The sequence below is a fragment of the Cynoglossus semilaevis genome, chromosome 2 (assembly GCF_000523025.1).
Source record: "Cynoglossus semilaevis isolate Cse_v1.0 chromosome 2, Cse_v1.0, whole genome shotgun sequence".
NCBI classification, from domain to species: Eukaryota; Metazoa; Chordata; class Actinopteri; order Pleuronectiformes; family Cynoglossidae; genus Cynoglossus; species Cynoglossus semilaevis.
This window is the reverse complement of record NC_024308.1, coordinates 9315603-9339603: the sequence shown is the minus strand read 5'-3', so window position 1 is coordinate 9339603 and position 24001 is coordinate 9315603. Positions and strand designations below refer to the sequence as shown.

The 24001-nt window shown below is 41.9% G+C and overlaps 1 protein-coding gene across 1 annotated transcript in view; it reads right to left on the bottom strand.

The window, feature by feature from the left end:
• Positions 1-24001, bottom strand: part of agbl4 (AGBL carboxypeptidase 4) — a 200931-nt gene that overhangs the window by 87161 nt on the left and 89769 nt on the right. Inside the window, exon 5 of the mRNA XM_008335869.3 lies at positions 15811-16027. Within this exon, the coding sequence (XP_008334091.1) occupies positions 15811-16027 (217 nt within the window). The remainder of the gene's footprint in view (positions 1-15810; positions 16028-24001) is intronic.

Here is a 24001-nt window from a genome sequence, read left to right as displayed (position 1 = left end):
GGGGGGGGGGGGGGGGGGGGGGGGGGGGGGGGGGGGGGGGGGGGGGGGGGGATTTTGGGGTATCAATAATCAAAAAGAGGAAAACAGATTATACAAGGGCACAGAGAAGTCAAGGTGCCGAGAGGCCACGTGACACCTATACTGTGTGTGTGTGTGTGTGTCTGAAAAGTAAGGGCATTGATGTAGCCGACAATTTCCTGCCCCACAGACGTGCTACGTAAAAAATTGGAACATTTATTTAAATTTGTAATGGAACTTTCAACTTGGAATTGTAAGCCCCTCACGCCGGCACCTCACTGCGTCCCCCCAGGGGGCCCCGCCCCACTATTTGAGAAGTACTGAGCTGGACACACTGACACAGTGTACGGCTAATAATAAGAATTCAGCAGTTTGGATTGAGATGCTCGCAGGTGAAGAAAAGAGGGGATGGGCTGAAGGAAAGTAATGACAGAAGAAAAGAAACAGAAGTAAAAGGAGGAAGGAGGAAGAGGAGGAGGAGAAGGAGATTATACAGTGATCGGGACAATGGAGGAGGAGGAGGAGGAGGAGGAGGGAGAGGGCTGATTGGGAACTGGGAGCAGAGCAGGGAGCAGGGGGAGACACTGAGCAGTAGTTGAATTAAGGAGGTCATTATGGCACTAATCACAGCCTGAGCTGTTTCAGTGATAAGAACCCGGCCCACACCAGACAACAGTCACTGCCCCCCTCCCCTCCCCCCCACACACACTCACTCATTCCAATGCTGGGCACTTCCCCTCATCACTGCACATATTACTGTTATTATTGTATTACTGGAGGGCATTTTAAATCCACTGAAACTTTGTGTCACTGATTTTATTTTAACAGCATTCTTTAGATATCAACAAACCAAAAAAAAAGTGAAATATAGGGAGGACTCCCTCCTTCACAGAGAACAGCTACGGCAGTTCATGGTTCTGTCGCAAACTCCCATAAATGAATAAAAGTTCTGTTCTATCAGATGCACTGCGTTAAAACAAATTTTGTACAAGAACTAGTTGGCGAGCAGAGCGCAAAAAAAAGAAAAAGAAAAAAGAAAACGCCACTGTCCGCAGAAGTCGGCTTTGTTTACATTCATTCTTTAATTTGTGTTGTCTTTTTTTTGGGGAGGTGCAAGTCAGACTCTTCTGATGATTTTATGTCCTAGCTTACTGGTACTTATGTACAGTACGTGAGTTCCAGCTTGTGTTTTAACCTTGGATTTTACATGGATTTACAACAAATGATTATGTGGTGTAAATTAAATCAGAAAAACATTTTTAAATGACAAAAGCAGTGTTTGGATTTCTCTGACTGTTTCTTCTTCAGATGCCTGGACCGGTCTGACAAAGCTAGGATAACAGTTCTGTCCTTGGCTGCAGGACAAACAGAGTGTCCATTTCAGCCAGTTCTATTATTGAATACCTCCGTCTTCAGAGGGCACATCTGAATGCTCTTTAGAGTTCTAATAACCAGACGTCCTCATCCACGAAAGTGCTCTCAGTGACAAGACGCAACCTGACGGGAACTGAATTGTTGGACGTCACCGCAGTTTGTACCACACAGACTTAGTCATCTTCTTCAAAAAAAGTCAGTACTTTTGTAATGACGAAGAGGAGGATTCTAAGACATGTGAACATGTTGACTACAGCAGCTGCCAACCGTCAGTAACAGACAGCTGCCTGCTTCAAATACTGTAGATTTGAAAGAAAGGCTTTCAAGAACCTGGCCAATCAGGGAAGATAACAAAAAAGTGTGTTAACCACGAGAAAAGAGTCATTTGGGAAGTTAATGTGTGTGTGTGTGTGTGTGTGTGTGTGTGTGTGTGTGTTGAGAATTAGTATTTCATCTCTACATACACTCAGTGACAAGATAGCCTCAAGTTATAATTAAAATTCTCATCATCATCTAAGGCTGTATTTTTGATCTGAGGATGATGTCAAACATCTCTCTCTCCCTCTCTCTCTCTCTCTCTTTCTCTATATTTCTCTTTCATTAAACCGGATCATAATCATTACGACCTAGTAAATCTTCAGCCTCCGTGTCCATGTTAAAGTCCCACAGTGAACCACTGGTGCAGAAACGATGATGTTGATGGAACTCATGTACTGTATGAATGCTGTCCACACCGACAGACACAACAAACAGGAAGTCATGTGAAGTGAAGAAGCAGAAGTTAAGAGAGTGAGAGAGAGGTTTAGTGTTGGACTGAAGGTCCAGAGAAACACTTCAACACTGCACTACACCAGATCACTCTGAATTACAGGACAGAGAGTACAGTAGAGTATTTAGTCTGTGAAGGTGCTGCTCTGACATTTGACTTGTACTGTGTGTGAATATTACAAATCACATTTAGTCACATGTGACATTCCAACATCCAGTCAGGATAACAAAGCAATTTTTTTTTTTTTTCATTTTTCCCTTTAAGTAGATTATTAACTCTTTGGAAATCTGTTTTGGGTGTACATTTTTTTGGACTGAGAGAATAAAATATTTGACTAAATGTTCAGATGAAAGATGAAGTCACCTTCAATCACCGTCAGGTTTTCACCAAAATGCAGTGTTAATGCTGCAGTCAATGACTGGAGTGGGCTAGTACCAGATACTGTCATGCATGTACTTATAGACACTAGATACTGCCTCAGTAACACAGACATGTTTCATAACATCATACCAGAACTCTCTCTCTCTCTCCTCTCTTTGCAACATGTGCAAAAAGTTAAAGTTAAAGTTCTACAGACTTTGATTCTTAATCCAAAAAAATTGTACAATGTGACAAATGAAGTAGAAATTCTTCACCCCTCATTCTTCCTGACAGTTTAATAGCAGACCCAATGACTTACTAAAATTAAACTTTCACCAAGAACCATTTCACCTCGACAAAACCTAAACGACACCAGAATAGAGAAACAGCCAAAACGGCCAGAGAACAACTCATCACTGCAGACTTCTAATTCAAATGGAAAATGACAACACAACGTAACGCAAAAATAGTTACAACGAGGGCAACTGGACAAAGTAGGGTTTATTTTAAGACGTTTTCACCTCTCATCCAAGAGGCTTCTTCACTTCAGAACTGAAGAAGCCTCTTAGATAAGAGGTGAAAACGTAACTATTTTTGGATTAAATGACCTGGATGACTGAGGACCTACACAGACAACACAATGTAACATTTTCTGACTGCCCATCTCTTTCCTGATGCCTGATGAACTGATTGTTGGATATTGAAGCTAACAGAGCTGTAACAGTTCAACAGTTAACCGTCACACTGGTTTAAACTCATCTTATGTCTTCAATCACATTTAATAATGGTTTTACTCTAGTTCTTATTTGAACAATACAATGTGGGTTTGTTGAAAAGAGAGACCGTTTTGTTTGAATTAAAGTGTGTTGGATTTGGAAGCGTGTCAGTCTTCAAACTGGCAACTCTTCCAGTTACACCACGGCCACAGAAGCAGAATAATTCACCTCCATTAAAACCCTCTAATTAACAGTGTGGTGGTCTGTGATGTTTTTTCCTATGCAAACATAGCATTCACAATAAAGCTTGTTAATTACTGGTGTTTGTGGGGGAGGCGGGAGGGGGGGTAACAACAGCAGATGGCGATGCCTCACAGAGGAAAGCTTCCCCACTCTCACCCATTTTGTTTGCCATATAAACTGCAGGTGATACACTGCCCTTGGGTGGTGTGAACTCTGCATAGAGGAGAGAGTGTCTAAGATCAAACACTCAAATGAGCTGTGATTATGGGCCTGGTAATAAATGCTGCTGCCGTCTCCTGCAGCATCGGCCCATCCCTCATCTGCCATATTTGCCTTGTCCTTAACCTTAGGCTCAGCATTTGAAGTCAGCTTCACAAGACTCTCACATTTCCTCGTAAAAATCTACAGTGAGCCACATGCTGCTGCTGTGGTTATCCATCTTGTTAATAACCCTGGTGAACAGGTCTGGGCTGTGAGTGTATTCACACATGAACACACTAAACTCAAAACCTTCATCATCTGGTTTGAACCCGACGACAGTGTCCTCCTGGCTGCATGGAAAACAACACAGAGTCTGAGTTTTCTGTCACTCAGACGTTAGACTCACAGAGAACAGAATTCTCCAAGAGAACGCGCCGACTGGGAATGTTCTAGATCAGTATTCCGTCTTCGTGATGGCAGCAGTTTTTGGAACCACAGTTGCTTTTTCAGGTTGACTTTCAGTGTCTAGTTTTTTTTCTTTTCTTCCTGCTAGTAGGTCAGTGGAGGTGGTCCTGGCAGCTGATAATTGCTTCTCCCCAACCTCAACAAAAGCAACGGTGTTTCTCACTGTGCGGTGTGAAATCCCACAGCAGATGGCGTCTGTTATTGCCTCCAGGACTTAAACTTGATGGAAACTTCGGAGTGGCTGCTGCACAGGAGGACGTTCTCCTGGGTTTCTCTGGTTCTAATGACGCCGCCTGACTTCAACATACAGTACGTACAACACACTGACGCAAACACCAAAACAACAATCCACTGGACTACTTCCACATGCACCTTACAGAAGCACTGGTGGATTAAGATGGACCTGAGTTCTGTGAACACCACACACACACAGCAGGATCACATTTTACAGACATAAAAAAGCACTGAACACTGAACAGACCGTAGACTGAAATAATATTTCTCTAAACATAATATTTTTCTTGCAGGACTCAGGGCTACTCACTGCATCACTGTACGGCTTTTAAATTGTTTTAATGTAAAAATGTCTTGTTAAGAGCGTCTAACAGTCACACACACGTGATGGTGTTCCAGTTTGATATGCGCTGTTTTAAATTGTTTACTGTCAGAGATGAAAGACAATCCAGGTCCTGATGTGAAAAAACAGCAGCAAAAATGAATCGAAGCTGTTTAACTTTCACACCAGGAGCCTCGTCAAGCAGTCGGTGTCAGGGAGGAGACAAGGCCATAATCCAATTCTGTTTTTTACACGGCGTCATGCGTTTACCTTTGACAGCATGATTGATGTGTATGTAAATGTGTTTTGAAGAAGGCTGTGTGCAGCTAGTTAAAGCAGACGTTTAGGACCGCCTTGTCAAAGATGAACAGGACGGGAATAGAGATGCATAAGAAGTAGTCCGAATAAGTACAAGGAGGAGAGAAGATGGATGCCGGTGAAGTCCATGACAAGACACTGTGTGTGTACTGTACCTGTCAAGCAACAATATGAATTCACAGTCGGACACAGTGACTGTTCAACAACAACTTTTAGATTTGACTGGAGACACGACAAGCAGGAGGGTTGATGTCATTCAGGTGAACATACCTAAAAAACCACAGACTTTCCTCTCCTAGCCAGACGTAAAAAAGTAATAGTAATAAAGTACACATAAAAGTACATAACGTTCCATCATGATCATCATGTTACCCTCATTTTCCTACACAGTACATTCGAGTACATACAGGTGGCGGTGGAGGCCGAGGGCGACCCTGGATCAAGAACAAGAACCAGGAAGTTTAGGAGAGGCAGGAGCGCGAGCGTACTCAAGGAACCGAATGATTACCACATCAGTGAGCGGACGGTCTGGCGCCGTGCCAACGATGAGCAGGTGGTTATAAGCAGGCATACTGATGAGCTGGGATGGCCGGCAGGTGCGTCTGATCATCAGCGTTGACACAGCGCTGGTGAGGTCACAGGCGACCAGGTACCTGTACACCAACCCACACACAAAAACACTCCCATCCACCCACAGTGGAAAAAAACACAGGCAACCAGACTACTAACAACGTGCAAAAAAAAATCCACAAACTGTAAACAACCCTGTCCTCCACCATGGGAACTCACACATTACCCATTCACGTCTCGTCTCGTCTCGTCACGTCTTTTCATGTACAGATTGTAGATCCTGTTGAAGTACTGGAGCTTGAACACCAATAATTACACAAAGGAACTCTGGCCTTGACTTCGGTTTGTAAGGCGTGTGAAGGCAGGTGGAAATCTCTCGACTTCTTTTTTCCAGTATAATATACACATAATGGAGTTAAAATGAGTGTTTGCGTTTGCCAAGATGAAGACTTAATAAAAATGACCTTTAACAAATTGAATTAGAAGATTTTTTTTCTAGTGCTTTAATGTTTTTAGTCAAACTAAGTCAACAAAACTCTCACTGAAAAAAACCTAATTCCTTCATAATGAATACTGATGCTACCATGTGTTCCTCTTTATGTCCAGTGGAAATGGTAAAGTATGTCCAACATGCACTATGATCTATATAATATATTAATATGTTTGACTGATAATAACAGTGTTCTTGTAGCTGAAAATTCCATTCTACAAATCCTCCAATACCATCACTGAGGCATTTGATTGGCTACAGATAAATGATAAATGGCTAAATATTTATTAGATTATTTCTCTCACACACCTGCCTAAAACTTTTGCACATGGCTCTACAAATGATAAAAAGCATCCTTTGAGTCTCTCTCCAACTGATATGACAAGGTTTAAGTGTATGCTACAGTTGCTCCTTCAGTAAAGCACTGAGAGGAGACTGTTACATTAGGGAGACGTGTGCCTTCAAAGGCTGCGTTCCACAAAAGCCTGAAAAGAGAAGCCTCACGTACGTGACGGGTCTCAGAAGAACGAGCCAAATAAATGCCAAGTGAAGACATTTATCTCTGAGATGTGGCTGATTTTATTTCCCTCCTGGTGTCAAGAGGAATCCCTGCACGTGTTCAAGGGATGACGGGAAACGGAATACTAATTTCTTGCAAATGTTGCTCACTGTCGTCTGATGGCATCAAACAAACCCAAGAAACAAGTAAGGAAGGGGGAAGGAAGGGGAAGAAAACAACAAACATATAGATCCTGTGCTGGTCCTGCCTCCCACCCGTAGACCCTGATCTCTCTCTCTGACTCCCTTTTGAGCCAATCGGCCGGCCGACCACTGCTGCTGTATCACAACATTCAAGTGCCGACCAGTTGGGCGAAGTAGACACACGGCGCCTTACGAGACAGAATGTGACCCTGGCATCCATCTTTTTTACTCTCAGCCTGATGCTCAACTGTGGGGTAGAAACACACTCAAACACAAACACAGGTTGTGGCCGTGGCAGCAGTGGGGGAGCAAAAATATAAGAGGTGAAAAAGAAAGTGCAGAAAAAAAATGGGACCTGTCACTTCCCACATTTTTTCTGCATCTTGCCTGAGAAAAAATAAACAGAATAAATGAGAAAATGTATTTTGTGCCACGTCGGGTAACAAAAGCGGGGCAGGGGAGTGGGGAGGGGCTGCCAAGAAGATGCTTGTTTGTGGAGGGTAAATGCCTCTGTAGGTGTGGGGAGGTCAGCGGCTTGGCTCGGGCCGTTTGTTATCGGAGGCGTTCAGGCCTCCAGGCGTGCAGAGCTGCTGGCCTGAGTCAGAGGGGCTGAGCCTGAAGGAGGGAAAAAGTCACAGCCTTTGCTCAAGTATGGTCGGTTGGCCATTTGGCTGGAAAAGCGAGGGCAACAAACAGCACAGAACATCGGATCCTCATCAATGTTTGTTGTACTTCGTACTGTACTGACAAAAGGTCTAATGGAGACCAAAAGATTCAGTGTGGTACCGACTGTTGGTAATTATAGCTGCAAGCAACGATGAAGTCACAGTGTTTAACACTGGCTTTGGATTCAATCTGTGTATTCACAAAACTGGGATGGATCCATGTTTGACTTATAGCTAGAGCTACACTACAGTTTTGTCAAGTGTGTGCAACATTTGATCTGGCGCTAAGTCACAGAAAATACCTTCTGCAGATGTAGTTACATGACAGTAGAAAAAAAAGAAGGCTATAAAATGTTTGGTTTTGCAGTAAAGCATCAATGACAATCAAAGTATCAAATACTGGAGTCCATTACAAATACATAAATAAATACATACCTACATTTAACAGTTTTTTTTCTAATCAAAATGAAATGCAAGAAACTTATGTGTTGAACTTATTTTTTCCACTTTCGGCACTATTTAGCAAGACAGACAAAGTAAAAAAACACATCTGTGTTATAAAAATAATTAGAATAATATATAAAAAAGATCAGAATATCAATACCATCACCATCATTTGTAATCATTAAAATCGACCTCAAACCTGAATACACTCCCTGCTGGGATCATTTACAGTTTTGAAGTTTTAAAAGATGACATAAAAGATTGTTTACAGTTTAGAGGAGTCACAATGTCTCATGATGAATGAAGTATTAAGTATATTGATGTCAACATCACTTGACTACCACAGGACCCCCATCAGCCCTCCCACTATCATTTATCACAGAGACACCTACACCAGTCTGCTGCAGTCTCTAACTGGAGTCAAAGACAGGCCCTGATTGGCTCAGACCAAGACTGCTGCAGCTCCACCTGGAGCTTCTTATAAGAACATAATCAAAGCTGAATGGTTTCTGTGTATTATAAAAAAATCTTCATCCATCCATCAAGGGTCGAGGGCGAGGAGGAGGAGGAGGAGGGGCGCTGGAGCCAATCCCAGCTATCTATGGGTGAGGGCTATGAAAATCTTTTTATGGGCAAAACGGTCACCTGAGGTTGGCTTCTATCAGTGGTACAGGAGTGGAGAGGAGTTCACACCTACACACTACATGTCGACCCGTTTCCCACAGAGCTGTGAAACTGTACTCAGGATCAATGAGTACACGGATACAAAATACCTGTACTTAGGTGGTAAAAAAATAGTATTGGGACAGAAAACATGTCAAACGCAGCTGTGTGTTCCTTCACACACACACAGTACAGTGTTTATCCACATCACACACACTCATACTGTCACGCCCACACCTGAAGTGAACTTTATTTCTGCTCAGTAACTTCTGCCAAGTTGTATTCAGACGTGCAGGAGAGCAGTGTCGGGGAGTAGTCATGTAGAAAGACAATGCTGTTACTGGAGTTATTAACAGGCTCCTGTGTTTCCCTCCTCTCAGCTGAGCTATTTAGAGCATGGCGTCCTCATCTGCCATAAACACATGCCGACAAACAGACGCAGCAGACGGACACACGGTGCAGCCCCTCCACGCTCCGTGCAGTAATATGTTTTTTGCCCATTTACAACAAATTAAGTTTCCCTCAAAGTGAATTTCAAGCTTGGCTGCCTTTGGAGGGCGAGCAACTCTGTTTTCATTAATTTTCATTCTTTTCCCCTGAACAAATGATCTACTGTACAGCCTGCTCTGCCCCGCTCTCCGTTATGGTCTCTCCTCTTGTTTTCCACCTTCTTTTCCATCTTTCTGAGCGTGTTGTTAAATTTGGCCAAGGCAATGAAAAGCAATTACACTGTCAGGAAGTGTATTCTGATTTATTAAAAGCCTTGAACGCTATCTGTTTTGTTCCTTCTTTGTGACGCCCTGAGGGGACTGAGTCCTGACACCCAAATGAGAAAGACAAAGTGCTTCTCGCCTGGCGCTTCATTCTGGAAGTCGTCTTTGAAGTTGGGCCGAGTAAATATCTGGTGGCAGAGGAGGACAGAGAGACAGCTACAGCACATCTGTGAGGAGAGGAATAGCTTCAGTTGTGGAGCAGAAGATCCCTGTACACTCTGTCCTGGAGGAGGAAACAGTCGAAGCCAAGAGTAGAAACGTGACTTGAGGTGCGATAGAACAACTGAATGCTGTGTTCTCTCCATTAGCAAAAGCTACAACAGTAACATATGGAGCGGTACATGCTCACTGTTGGACGTGCATCTTGTCATTTTAAATTCAACCTTATTAATTAATAAAACAAATTAATACATTTAATATTTTAAACTTTGTTGTCCCCACACTGGGAAATTGTTGCATTAACAGCAGGTCTGCTGCAACAGCCTAGACAAGTATGTGGTTCATCTGGGGCTCAATCCCAGGACCTTATGCATGTTAGGCAGATGTGATAACCACTACACTATGGAACGACCAACTGTGAGTCTTTGCAACCCACACAGGCTGCCACGGGAGGCGCCGTCAGGTATGTAGTTCTTCTAGGACTTGAACCAAGGACATTGTGCGTGTAAGGCAGATGTGATAACCACTACAGTATAGAATGACCAAAACAGCAGTAGTATGGAGTGTTCCATGCTCATCGTTGGACGTGTGTGTCTGTAGTTCGACGTCACATTCAACCACACACCAAATTCATTGTCAGATAAGTTGAATGGACAAAAGCGGTCGTCAACTCCTTATCGTCTAGACACCAACCACTGGACTAAAGTTCACATACACACTGTCATTGTCCAACAAGACATAACATCATTAAATTTGGAACTTTGATCTTTACATCTCTAGTGAAAAAGAGTCGTCATCTTCACAGTGTACATTTGAATCCACCACCAACCACCAGGACTCTGTCCTGACCTTCTCCTGATTCTGAACAGCTCTCCCTCATTACCACATTCTTCATTACCAAAGAGATGCAGGGGAAAGGGATGTGTAATAAGGCATCTCACATCCTCTGGGAACCATTGGTTGGCGATAAGAGGCCATGTGGTGCAGTAAAGGACATAGATCATACACCTGCTTATCTTCTGCATCCTGTGGACCCAGCTCCCTGATCAACAATCTGGGACAAAAGGCTGTCGTCCCTGCGCACGCTTTCCCAGCATTCCTACATCTTGTAGCAGTTGCTGCCATTGTTGGCGCGAAGCCTCTAATAGAATGAGGGTCACTCACTAATGAAGCAAAATAGAAAACAGCGTAAAAACAAGAAGTGTTGCCATGAAAACCTGTCATTATACAAAACTGACCTTTCCATCAGGGAGGTGTTTCTGCAGAGATCTGACAGTGAAGTGCTGTAAGCAGTGATTAACATATTATTGGACAATAAAAATGTCCAACTCTTTCATCCTGGTACACGTTTGGTGCTGTCAGAGGGAAAAAATACAATCCTGCTCAGGATAACAAAGAGCAACTCACGACCAAAGAAAAAAACATGGAGACAACTTAGGGAATGTTCTGGTGTGGCGACCCTGAAGATTCAGACAAAGAAAAAAAACTTGAGATAAAAAAAAGCACAAAGGAAAATATTCTTTTTCAAATGGCTGAAACAGTCTTTGGTTGGGAGATTTTATTCTTCTTTTTTGTTTTTGCTACCATCCCAATAAACACAAAATACAAATAAAAACTGTGTTCTGCAAACTGTATGTATGAAAGCACTTATTCCTTGGGCTGAAAAGATAAAATAATCTATCTATTCATCCATCCTTCTGTCCTTTTGTGGTGAAAACACCTTTTCTTCCCTCAATCTTCTTATTCTCTGATTAGTTACTTATAATCAACATTTTTGTTAAATCTTCGACCTACATATTCATTTGAATTATACATCCTGTATCTTTTTCTAATTTTATCGTCTCATTCATATTGTATGCCTCTCACTCTGTAGCGTGACCTGGACCACCCATTAGTGCTGGTTGTATATAGGATTTACCTTACCACCATTATGTTTTTCATGAAAACCTAATGCAACACACACATACATTCCATTAAACAGCTATATTATCCTGTGGGGATTTATTTTTTAAATTGAATTACCTGACAATTAAGAGCCACATACTGTGTATATAGACAGATAATATCCACGTTATCTTATTATCTGTTGGAGCAAAAACGTAATAAATGAATGTTTTAATTAGTGCTGAGCTTCCTTGAAAGTAGAAATCCTATAATCTCTGATTAGCAGAGGAAAAAGACTGTGTTGATTTCCAACGTCTCCCTGTTACTTCCTGTGGAACTGTGTTAGGCCCCTGTGTATTTCCAATGTTTTGGGTGTTTAACTCAGTTAGCCTGTTGTCTGACTGCTTCAGTGTGGCTGCTGACCTTCTCCTCTCTCCATGGTTGGAGAGGCTATTGATTGGATCTTGGCACTCCGTATACAAACACAGAGATAAGGAGAGAGAATGAGAGAGAGAAGGAGGGAGGAAGGGAGTCAGAGAGAGAGAGGGAGAGAGAGAGAGAGAGAGAGTCAGTCAGGCATATGTAGCTCCACTCCACTCCTCTGGCTCCCACATAGAAACAGTTTTGGAGACTCCACTCCTACTGAGCGGGGACCCAGACATGGCACCTGAGCACTGATAGCAGACATGATTAGGTGTAAAATTCAATCATAGCAGACTAAGTAATGTTAAGTCACTTCAGCAGAGTGTAGGTGATCCATCACAAGCCTGCTTTAATTTGGGAGATTTTAAAAGAAAAAAAAAAGTAGAATCTCTGTATGGTACTGTGAATCTGACATGAACAATTAAAAACAACACGTACAAGAGGTCAGTGTGGAAAAGGATGGAGGAAAAATCCATGTTTCATAGTTTTCAAGGCATCAGGTTATATAAACTTTACAAAACAGCCACAATAAATTGAATCAGAGACTGGACTTATTTGTGGAGATGTGGAAAAATGTATTTGCATATTCATATTGGGTTTTTAAAAAAATATCTCCAAGCATCTACTGCATCGGACACATTGGATATTTTGAATTTTTACATTAAATTCATGAAATTTAAATTACTTTAATGTAAAGTGGAGACTTTGATTTTGTAAGACGTTTTTAGAACCTAAAATATATCTAACTTTGCCACCAATGTTGGACATTTCCTCTAAAAATAATATTCATCCATCGACTAAAGAAAAAGCAAAGAAAGACTCACATTCAAATTAAACTTCTGAACTTTTCAAGTAAATTACAAACCAGCAGGCCACACAAAATGCCTCGGCAGGCCGCATTTGGCCCGCGGGCCTTGGGTTTGATACATGTTCTAGAGTCAACAAGAATGAATGTGAGGTCCTGTAATTATCCAGTTAACTGTACAAGGTGAACCTCACCGTCGCCTGACAGCTGGGATTAGGTCCAGCGCCCCCCTGTGACAGATGAAGGAGTACATCTGTACAGTTGTATGAACTAATGACTGTGAATCACAACAGCTGATGTCCAGGTCTAATGTGTTACAGTACATTATCTATGTATGGGACCACACTCATAGTTTAACAGTCAATGCAGCCTGGGAGGGGCGGGGTGGCGGGGGCAGGCTTAAGGCTGGTCAGTGGCCTGTCCTCTCTGTCACCCTGAGGTCTCTCATTTACACTTTTCTTCCATCTGGTCCACAGACAAGGGTCGTGCTGTGTCAGAGGTGACTAATACTGCTATAGCCCTTCTCTCTCCTCTGGGCCAAGCAAAAAAAAAAAAAGCAAAAAAAACCAAAACAAAACAAAGTGCTGTCTCCACAACTAGCACACTGATACTGCCTGCTGTTGGAGAAAAAAGCTCTGTAAACAGGCAAAGAGGGCAGAGGAGTTGCTTTCAATTCCAGATGACCAGGGGACACAAGAACTTAACAGGATTGGTTTAAAAGAAAGAAGAAAGTGTTGCCATCTTTACAAGGAGGTTTGTTAGCACTACAGCAGGTCAAACTGTCTCTTACTCTGTGTCTCTGTGAGCACTCATGCCTCAGGGGAGAGACTGAATCAGATACTGCCGCGGAGGCCTGCAAAAGGAGCAGGGAGACACAGAGAGAGAGAAGCAGACACAAAGCCCTGATCCCAGTCTAGTCCAGCAAGTGCCAGAACATCCGTGCCAGAACATCCAAAAACCTCTGGAAAAAAAAAAAAAAAAAAAAAAAAAACAAAACGAGAAAAACCCCACCAGAGCGTTAGGGCCACCCTAAGTCTAAAATGATAAATGCCATGCATTTATGTGAATAAAAAACTAAATTTACGTGAATACATTTATGAGAGTGGAGTCATGATGTTATGCTAAAATGTGGACGTTTGACAGCAAAAATACACTTTGACCTTTTAAACCAAAGGTTCTGCTTGGAATGTTTATGTGACAGAGGGTCTGTTTACCTGGTTGACTTAGTTGGTTGATGTCTTCGAGGTATTTTTTCTATATCTCCATTTAGGTTAACTAGAGAGTCCAATGTTGGGAGACAGTGTTAATGTTTGATGATGACCACACATTCAAAGTCCATTCAATTAACGATAATTATTAAAGATGGGAAGAATATTTTAGCTTCTACTACAAAAACCGTCACTGAAATGAGATAAATCTACAGCTACTGAGGACTGGGCCCAAAAAAACTAAAATGTTTAATCAAATTTCCATTATTCCTTTCTGTCAGAAGAACAGTCAGATTTTTCTCGGTTTCTACCTGTGTCTCAGATGAAAAGCGTTTCTCTGAGATTAGTGAAGTAAACCAGTTTCAAAGTAAATTAGACACTGAATTCAATTTACTCCGCTTCAGTGAATCCTGGCTGTAGTAATGCAATAAAAACGCCTGACTAATAAATCAGAGAACATTATCTTGCTCATTATGATGAAGAGAGCTGGTGGTAAAAATTAAAAGCAGTCGACCTTTTTCTTCATAGGACCCCGCTTCATGGGCTGCACAGACTTTGTTAGGAGGAATACATTACAGAAAACAAATTAGTCAGCAAGATAGAAGAATCCCACTGCATACATCCCTGGATGCCATATCCATCCACGGGAGATAACTGTACCCATTAAAAGGTTAAAGTTATTGTGGTGCTGCTGCAGCGGCTCCGCCACAAATGGCAGCAATCTGTCTTTAAACTTTGATGCAGACAGAAAGCTCACCTCATCCATTCCCCTCTGACCTGAGTGTGCAAGGCTGTGTCTGCGTGTATGAAGCTGCATATGTGCATGAGATAGAGAGGCGGGCGAGAGGAACAGTAAGAGAGAGAGAAAGAGCAGTCAGGAGAGGGTGGGGCTGGCTGTCTGCCACCCAGGCCTGAGGAACATAAAGAGAAAAATACGGCCATAAAGCCTCAGTATGACTATGAATACTAATACTGACTCTGTGAGCCAAACCGACCGAGTCTGTTCTCTCTGTCTCATTCAGACAAATTATGTGACCGAACAATAGGATGAAAATAGTGTGCTGCATAACCAGCATTGTGCGGCGCATTTCATTAACTTTATATTCTATATAAGACAGTGCAGACGAATGGCAGCCTGATAAACAGCAGTCACTCAAACATTGATAAACAGCAGTGAAATAAATGGTGCCACGATATGATGTTTTCTATAGCGGCTGTCTGATGACAACAGATTGTGCTGCTCAAATCTCATTAAGAAATTTGACTGAAAATAAAGAATGTCTACAGGGTTGGACACTGCCGTGCATTTGGATTCGTTAGACTACACATTATGATGTAATTAACGCCTGTATTGTTGTTTTTCTAGTTTTTTTTGTTTTGTTTTTTAACCGCGTCATCATCTGTTGGTGAAAATCAGAGATCCTTCTGTATTTATTCGATCGGTCGCTGCACTTTCACGGCTCCCTCACGGAGCCGGCTTTACTGACAAATGTTGGAGGACAGAAGAGAAAGCTGTAATCTCTCAAGCATTTCTAATGAGTTTTTCTTCTACAATTATTTGATAAGAGCAGACAAGACTGGAGGCAGCGTGTATGATACACTGGCTCCCACTGCTGAGGTGAGAGCTCTGCTGATTACACTCACAGCCCAATACCACACACACAAACACGCACGCACGCACACACAGGCCCGAAGGCTTTTATGGTCTATCATCTCAAAGTGTAACACTAATAACACGAGAGGCTGAAGTTATGACTGGCAGACAGAGCAGAGTTACCAATCTGGGTTCTCTGTATTCTGACCACACTCGCACTCATGTACAGTTCAAGTTCTCTGTCTCCTCAGGAACAGGTTCATTTGTTTTATATACAAAAACAATCAACAGTACCTAATAGACTGTCACCTTCAACCACCAACGCATTCCTTTGAACATTCAAATTGTACCCAGGACAAAGTCGCTGATTAAATTTGTCAACAAAGTAACACCATCACATGGTCTCTTACCACACTAAGTCCCAGTTGCTCCCTCTGCAGGTAGCTAAGGTTTCTGCGTTCCAGGCTGGCCAGGTAATGCTGAAGTCTGGAGTAGGTGTAGGGATAGCAGTAAGAGAACTGGTACACATCTTCCTCCCGGTCGAAGCAGAAGGCGAAGGACATGACGTAGTTGCGCCGGTGGTCGGGACAGCGGTAGTAGTAGACATTTTTGGCCGGGAGCCTCTGCCTGAAACACGGAACAACACAATATGAAATGATTTGTTCCTAAATACTAAGGTCCTAGGATAAAATGTGAAAACATTACAGCACGTTGGTGGTCCCCATGAGGCCAATGCTGTGTCCTAAGTTTGTATTGAGACCCTTATTGCTGTTTATAGTTACCAGGTACTGGAGACTGAAACAGAAAGAGTGTATTTTTCTGGTCAGAAACCCTTAAAGTGGGACATGTTAACAAAATGAATGCCTGACTCATTTCCCCCTTTTCTTTTCTTAATCTGACCTTCATTTTTACTCTAAACCTCATGCTTTGTCATTCATTGACTCCTCAGAGACAGTTTATGTGAAGATGATCAACCATTTGCTCCAGATGGAGCTCGGTCAGACGATGAAAGCATCAGGCAAATGATGAGTGATTGGTGGCTTTGCAGTGTTAGCAGCAGAGAAAAAAGGTGGAATATAGAGATAAGAAGAAAATGAGAAAGCAGAGCATCGGCAGATCTGGGCCTGATAGAGGATATATATGGGACCGGGTGGTGGCTGGAACTTTGGTGGCTGACAGCGGGGCTAGCGTCTCTGGCAAAAGATCAGATGGAGATTTTATCAGGTCTGTTACAGGAACAGGGCCTGATAGTAAACAAACAGAACAGACTGCTCTGTACCGACTCCAAAAAGGTGAACTCCTTATTTTGCTAAAGTGGAAGGACAGAAGGACAAAAAGAGAACACGGGCATTTTGTATGTTTGCTCAGACACCCCACGTATCAGATTTGGCCACGGAGCTGCATATAAATGCACGGCGAATGCACTCACATGCATTTTCAAACACTTGACAATGTCCCAGCAGGTACTAAATAAAACAAATGCTAAATCACTCGACATCTCAGACAGAAGGAGAGATGAGAAGAAAAGCATTGCTGATTATTCCTTTAGAGGCGGTGAAGGGAGAGTGTGTGTGGTTATCTCAGCAGAATACTAATGCCGCCAGTGGCTACCACACCCTGAGTTCCACTTGTGTGAGATTAACACTATCTTTACGGCCATAATAAATACAAAAGATGAATGGATCATTTGGGGAAAAAATAAAAAAAATATATGTATACATATTTTTTTAATATATATTATATATTTAAAAAAAAATATATATTAATCTAAAGCCACTTAATAAATTGATGAGTCCACAAGTTTGACATAATAAACAGAGTATCTAAAACTGACAAACAAGGACAAAATCCAGATGTACCTGATCTTGTTGAGACACATTACCACCTCCCTGTGGGGGCAGATCTCTCAGGTGCAGGTGAATTAAAATAAGCTGACACTTCACCTCTGCACATAGAGTATTGTCTGGTTTAGCTGTGACTGTCCCCACAATTCCACCCCTCACTCTCCTTTTCCATGTGTGACCTTGCCGCAAACTGAAACAGTCCTGGCTATTGATTTGAATTCCTGCCGCTTGTCCTATAACAGTGTTGAAGTTAGAGGCCAGAAAAAGCTCCGCCACTTCCTGTATTAACAGAGCGCCTGGCAGTTCCAGGGAGTAAGCTGAGAATAGGGGGTGGGTCACCCCTTTAGGTAACACAGTCACGGACAGAATCACAAAAAAGGGACAGAATCTTCAGGACATGCACATTAATGCAAACGGTCCCCTTGGTTTTTATCTAAGCACTGGCTGCTACGGCTCAGCAGCTGGCAATTTGTTTTATCTAAATGCTACCTCCCTTTGCTTCCCTCTGCCTGTCTCTCGATGTGGTACAGTGCTGTCATTTCCAAACAGAATTATCACTGCATGGAATGAGAGAAAAATAGAGAAGCCTTCCCCAGATGATAACACAACGCCATGTTTTCACAATTCATTGATTAGAGTGACAAACAAACACAGGAACAAGCTAGAATGACGCAAAGGAGCGAGGAAAAAAAAAAACAACTGTAGCTATGGATCATTCTCTAATTGATTATGCTATTGCTTTTTTTTATTCAATTTGACTAAAGAAGCATTTGATGAGGCAAAAGAAATTTAAAAAAATGTGAAAAAACCAGGTCTGAAGATGGCCTAATTCAAGAACCAGCAAAATCAACAACTGCACAAGTATAAAAGTATATAATTAAATACTAACGTCAATAATACAAAAGTAATAAAATACGTATATATATTTTTTATTTTGAAGTGTTCCCACACTGGTTTAATCAAATAATTTATTCGAGACCATTAGCTAAGCTAAGCTACTGACGCAGGTGGTGGGTCAGTGGAATAGATTTGTATCGTTGCCTTCCAGAAAAAGACAAAAAACAGTAGCAAGCACGTAATAGGAAGACACTCAAAGACCCAAGGTTAAAGGTTAAAGTGTAAAGGTTAGAATCCTTTAGAGTAACTGACACACACACACGCTCGCCTCAGCTTTTCTACATCTAAACCAGCGGTAGCACTAACTGTCAGATTCTGATGGTGCTGATGTCTCGCCGACATTTTGAGATGAAGGCTTTTAAATTGGTAGCTTTCACATACGCAACGTCTTGTCTATATTTTCAGTTCAATCAAGTGTAGAGGACACGTCAGTCAACGCTGCTCTGAGAACAGCCTGGGGCGAAAATGTACAGGGCAACACGCACAATGCATGGGTGCACACACACACACACACACCACCCGCGGTGAAAAAAAAAAGTGAAACACACACACAGACACAAATGTAATTCCACTTGCCGTCTCATTGTTGTCTTTCAACTTGTCATACATTCATAGAGAAAAGGTTAAATGTCTTCAAACCTGTCCACACGGCTGTCAGCCTCCACAGATCCTCAGCTAGCTCATTTAAGGCGAATCATTTGTCTGTTTGGGAAACATTTGACATTAAACGACACGTCTTTTCCCTCTCACTGTGTTACAACGCCAATAATTGAAGGCGCAATATTTCTCGGCACTCTGAAATGATGCCAGATGTTAGAAAGGCTCATTGTTTTTTTTTTAAACGTGGCACTGCTTTCTTGTTTTGCATACTAAGTCAAGCAGAAAACTGCCTCTGAGGCATTGGAGGAGTGTCATTTATGCTGCTGTGCGTGAGTGGGGTGAGTGTGGGGAGACGTGCATATATAGACCTGCCAGCATATGCTTTTTTTTTAAAGACATTTCTTCTTTTTTTTTTAATCCAAATCAATTGGCAACACAGCTTAATGGAGTCACTGTTGCTAGGCTCCCCTGTTGGTTTGTAATTTGATTTTTCTGGTCTACATCACATGCAGTGGAAGGATGTTTCCACTAACTTCAGGAAAATGGTTCTCAATCAGGGTTTAACTTACCACTCTGGTAAAAAACAAAAACAAAGAAGGAGCAAAGATACAGTAGAGAAAAAAAACATAGGAAAAGAGATTCCAACATGCACCTCTGTTGGTAAAGTACTGGTACTGTGAATATGTAAGTCATAAGAATACAGTATATATTCTTATGTATCAGTGGTTTTAAAGAGCGTCAATTCACTAGCAAGGAGACAGTGTAGCCAGGTTCTATTAGCAAGTGTCTCATGTTGCATTGCACTGGACATGATATTCTGAGGAGACAAATCATTGTCACCTGTCACTGTGAGGTTCATTTTTAGTTGCCAGACTGGAGCCACTATCAGCAGAACAGCTGGTAAGGACCCGTCAGGCTGACGTCAGTTGACACCTCATTATGAGACACGTGAAGTATAAATGAACTGCATTAAGACAACAAGAACCCAGTGGAACTATAGGTAGAACAGTTCTGGCTGTGTTGGATCACAATCATCTAACTTATTTGTACAAACAGACCTTAAATGGTTCTGGAATTCTCATTTAACATCTTGTCCATTTGTTACCTTTGCAGCAAGTCCACCTTAACTGTAGATTAAACACATTACAGCTTCACAGGATACTGTGAAATAGCTGGGCTATATATGTTGCTGCTGGAGACTTCAAGCCATAAGGTTTCACAGGAGGCAATAACATTGGAGAATTATGGGCCTTCCTGTAACAAGAAAGCTGAGAGTTGCACACCAGTGGAGACAATGGGCCATAAGCAACATAGTGTGGTCAACACAGCTGTCTGATAAGGCTGAAACATGACAGCCTCATTAAGGACTCCTCCACAGTAGCTGTGTTAGGACAACAGAAAAGGTTCAACTCTTGTCACTGCCTCAATAGCGTTTCCTGTAAGAATCGCGCTCCAACATTAGCTCTAATAGTTTCTTATTACTGGAAAACTTAATGAATCCATTAGTCACAGGACTGGCAGGTTTTGAACCTCAATAAAACCTCAAGGTGAACTCGCCAAAGGAAGACTGTCAATGACAACACACCCACGGCGCTTCGACGGACCTTAGATTATGCATCGGATATAAAATGCAAAGTTATTTCCATAAAAGTCTGAAAGCGGTCGTAAATCTTGGAGAATTATTTAAATAAAACATACCTGCTGTTTATAAAAGTAACACAGTTTGTTCAGCTGATACGTTCAGGGAGTGGCTGTGTGATTCCTACCAGGCTGGGAGCTCCGTCCTTGATTGTGGGAAAACATCTCTTCCTGTAATGTGTGTCTTTTCTCATTCACTCCTTTGTTTCCTGGTTAATTTCACTGAGGCTATCTTGTCTGTTTCTAATGTTCTTTTTATGTTGTTTGTCTAGTTTTCCATGGCTCTACACGTCTACAGCACAACAACAGTTGGGATAAGAATAATCTGTTAGAATCAGTAACGCACACATCAAACCTAAAGTTTGTTTGCGAGGCAGAAGAAGACACACGGGATTCACTGAGTGACTTCAGCGCAATCGGAACAAACGGAGAACAGTAATGGAAGACGAGACTGTGTTGTTGGCTGGTGTGGCATTAATTATACAGAAGCAGTCCTGTTGCGGGCAAATATTTTAGTCAGCCAACAATAGACAAGATGACAGGGTTTGGAGCCAGAAAGTCTTCAAAAGTTGACTGTAATAACTGGGATTGTACAACATGGCCGCTCTAATCTATGAATGAAGTTGGAAGATAAAAAAAATAAACAGATAAAAATATTCTCCAACATTTTTTGTTGATATATGTGTACGTGTTTATAGCATGACTGGAATTATCATTGTTTCAAATGTTGCTACGTGATGAAAATGCAATTCACTGCCCGTAATTAGTCGTTTAGCTCATTACTCCAGTGTCCCACCACTAGACTGTGCTGTATATAATGTGTGAAAAGATTTTCAGCCCTAAAACCCTGTATAGAACACTGTATATTGCAAAATGATTCACAAACACAGTAGTTCACATGTACATGTACTTGTTAAACAGAAGCTGAGAGAGAGAGTCCCACCAAAATAAAGGCTACTGTCAGTCAGCTTTACCAAATGATGTACTGTATATATCCCACAGGGGTCTTGACTAGATTGAGCATGCTGCGTCTGCTGCTAGTAGCTAGCTCCCCTGCCTCTTATGGGGCAGCAGGGCAATTAGCAGAAAGCAGATGTTCGGTGTGCCCTCGCCATTGTGGCGCCACTGGTCCCCCATGGGGTAACAGGGCAGGTGCACATTTGTCTGAAATAATGGGTGCACAGAGAAGACACACACATAGGTGACTTAAAAGAAAATAAAAGTATAAGACACACACACACACACACAGAAAATAAGAGTGGGGCAATTAAATGGTGATGTCAGCGCCAAACCCTGAGTGGGCAGAGAATGGGTGTGTGTATATGGTAAAAGGGTAGACGGTGTGTGTGTGTGTGTGTGTGAGATGCAGATCTTCCCAGAGGACATTGTATTACCGTCACACTATCTCTCTCTCTCTCTCTGTGTGTGTGTGTGTGTGTGTGTGAGTGATTTAGGACTGCTCTTTGGATAAACACTGAGTTTGTTAGGAGCAGTTATTTTAAATCTATGTCTGTGTCTCCTGCTCAGCAGAGGCTAAACCTAGTTTCCGGGGCTTAATTTAAATTAGAACTTCTAACATATGGCTCTATTGTGTCTGCAGGTACTGTAAGTACAAGTACACAAAAGGACACGTACTACATCATGGTCAGAGATGCTGGACATAAGAACACAATACAAGTGGGTCAGTCATTAGGCTGTGTTTTTTTACACACTTAACAATGAACACACAGACTACTCTGTGAGAAGTCAAAGTTTTCAAATACTAGCTTACGACTTTGACCTGTGGTGTTAAAATGTGAACTGCTGTTCCTTGTTTATTTATGATTGAAGTATTAAAGTAGTATAAGTATTTGGTATATAAATATAACATGTTTTTTATATGTGTACAACATATAAAGACGAACAACTGAGATTATTTCACAACATCCGTCTGGCTCATATTAACCCTGGAATATTATTATTACTGCGGCGTTTTATGATTTAAAATGTTGTGTTACCACGTCTGGCCTGAACAGTGACTCAATAGTGGGTCCAGTAAACAGCACAAGGTGTGTGTGTGTGTGTAATAAGGTCACACAAAGATGAGATCACCCTTTTTTTTCCAATAGTACTCAGTAGAACACAGAGCAACACACACGACACACTCTGAAATCACTTTTACTGTATTCCACATAGACATGAGCTCATCTGTTGTCATCCATTAGACTGAGCTGAAGGACTTAGTGTCTGTGTGTGTGTATATATATATATATATATATATATAGTTTATATATTCCTCAGATATTCCAGACAACACATAGATTTCTACTCCTTTACTATTATTTTTTTTATTATTATTTTTTACTGTGGTACTTTAAACCTACTACTCCCAAACTACAAAAGCTAATTCCACTGATGGTACTAGGCATAAAAAAGGCAATAAAAACTCCGTAATGCACCTCAAACTTCATTCATCAGAAATGTTTCAGAATGAGAATTCTTTATGGAGCAATTAAAACAGATACGGTAAATAAAATGGTAAGCCACCATAACAAACTCTAATTATTGTTTAGACTGCGAGGATACTACCTTTGGTGTTGTTGGATTCTCCTCACAGAACTGGAGAAAGTAAGAAAGTCAGTCACGTTCATGCACTCTCTATTCATGAAGCATTAATTCATACATTTTCTACCACAGTTAGGGTTCAAGGGGCGGAGTTAACACTCGCACAGACAAGGAAAACTGCCCTGGAAAAGATGCTCTGTCTCTGGAAAACTGCCCTGGAAAAGATGCTCTGCTAACAGGCTAACATGTCTCTCCACACATACTGTATATATTTGATAGCAGTTAATTGTATTCATCGTCAGGTAGAGCTGGGGCCAATCCCAACAGCTGTTGGGCCAAGGCAGAGTAGATCCTGGACAGTTGGTCAGTCAATCCAAGGCCACATATAAAGTTTCCAATTCAGCTAATCCTAAACTCTTAATCCAAACCTTCCTTAATCTTTTTACAGAAGAACTTCCAGTCAATGGTCAATGTTAAATTAAAAAAAGACAGAAGAAAGGTCGTTTTTGTTCAGTATAAATACTGTTATATAGTATTATATCATATTTACCACTACAGTCCAAACAGTAACATTTTTCAACGTCGCAGGCCAAGTTTGGGGGCTGGGGGTCCGTGAGCTGAAAGTGGCCCCATGAGTTTGAGACCCCAGCTTTAGTGTACTGCAGGCATTACATTTTTGAAAAAGTTCAACAAATGGATTCAAGTTTGTAACTAAAAAATAATATCTACAGACACACATCTTTGCCCCTTCAGTCCTCTCTCTCTCCGGCCGTGGCACACAGATGCCAGTCTGTCTGCCCACATCTCCCTTGCTACCAGGGTGGCAGCTGGGGGCCTGGCTGCCCTTCCTGCTTCCATCCTCAGTGGTATATAACACATGCACACAGACACAGAGTCACACGCTCAAACACACACACACACACACACACACACACACACTCCATGTCCAAAGCCCACAGCCAGACGGGTGGCACCAGGTGAGTGCCAGGGGTAACAGCACCCACTGGAGGGAATGGGTGGAGGAAAAAAAAAAAAAAACGGGGGGGAGGGGGGGGGGGGGAAGGGGGGGGCGGGGACA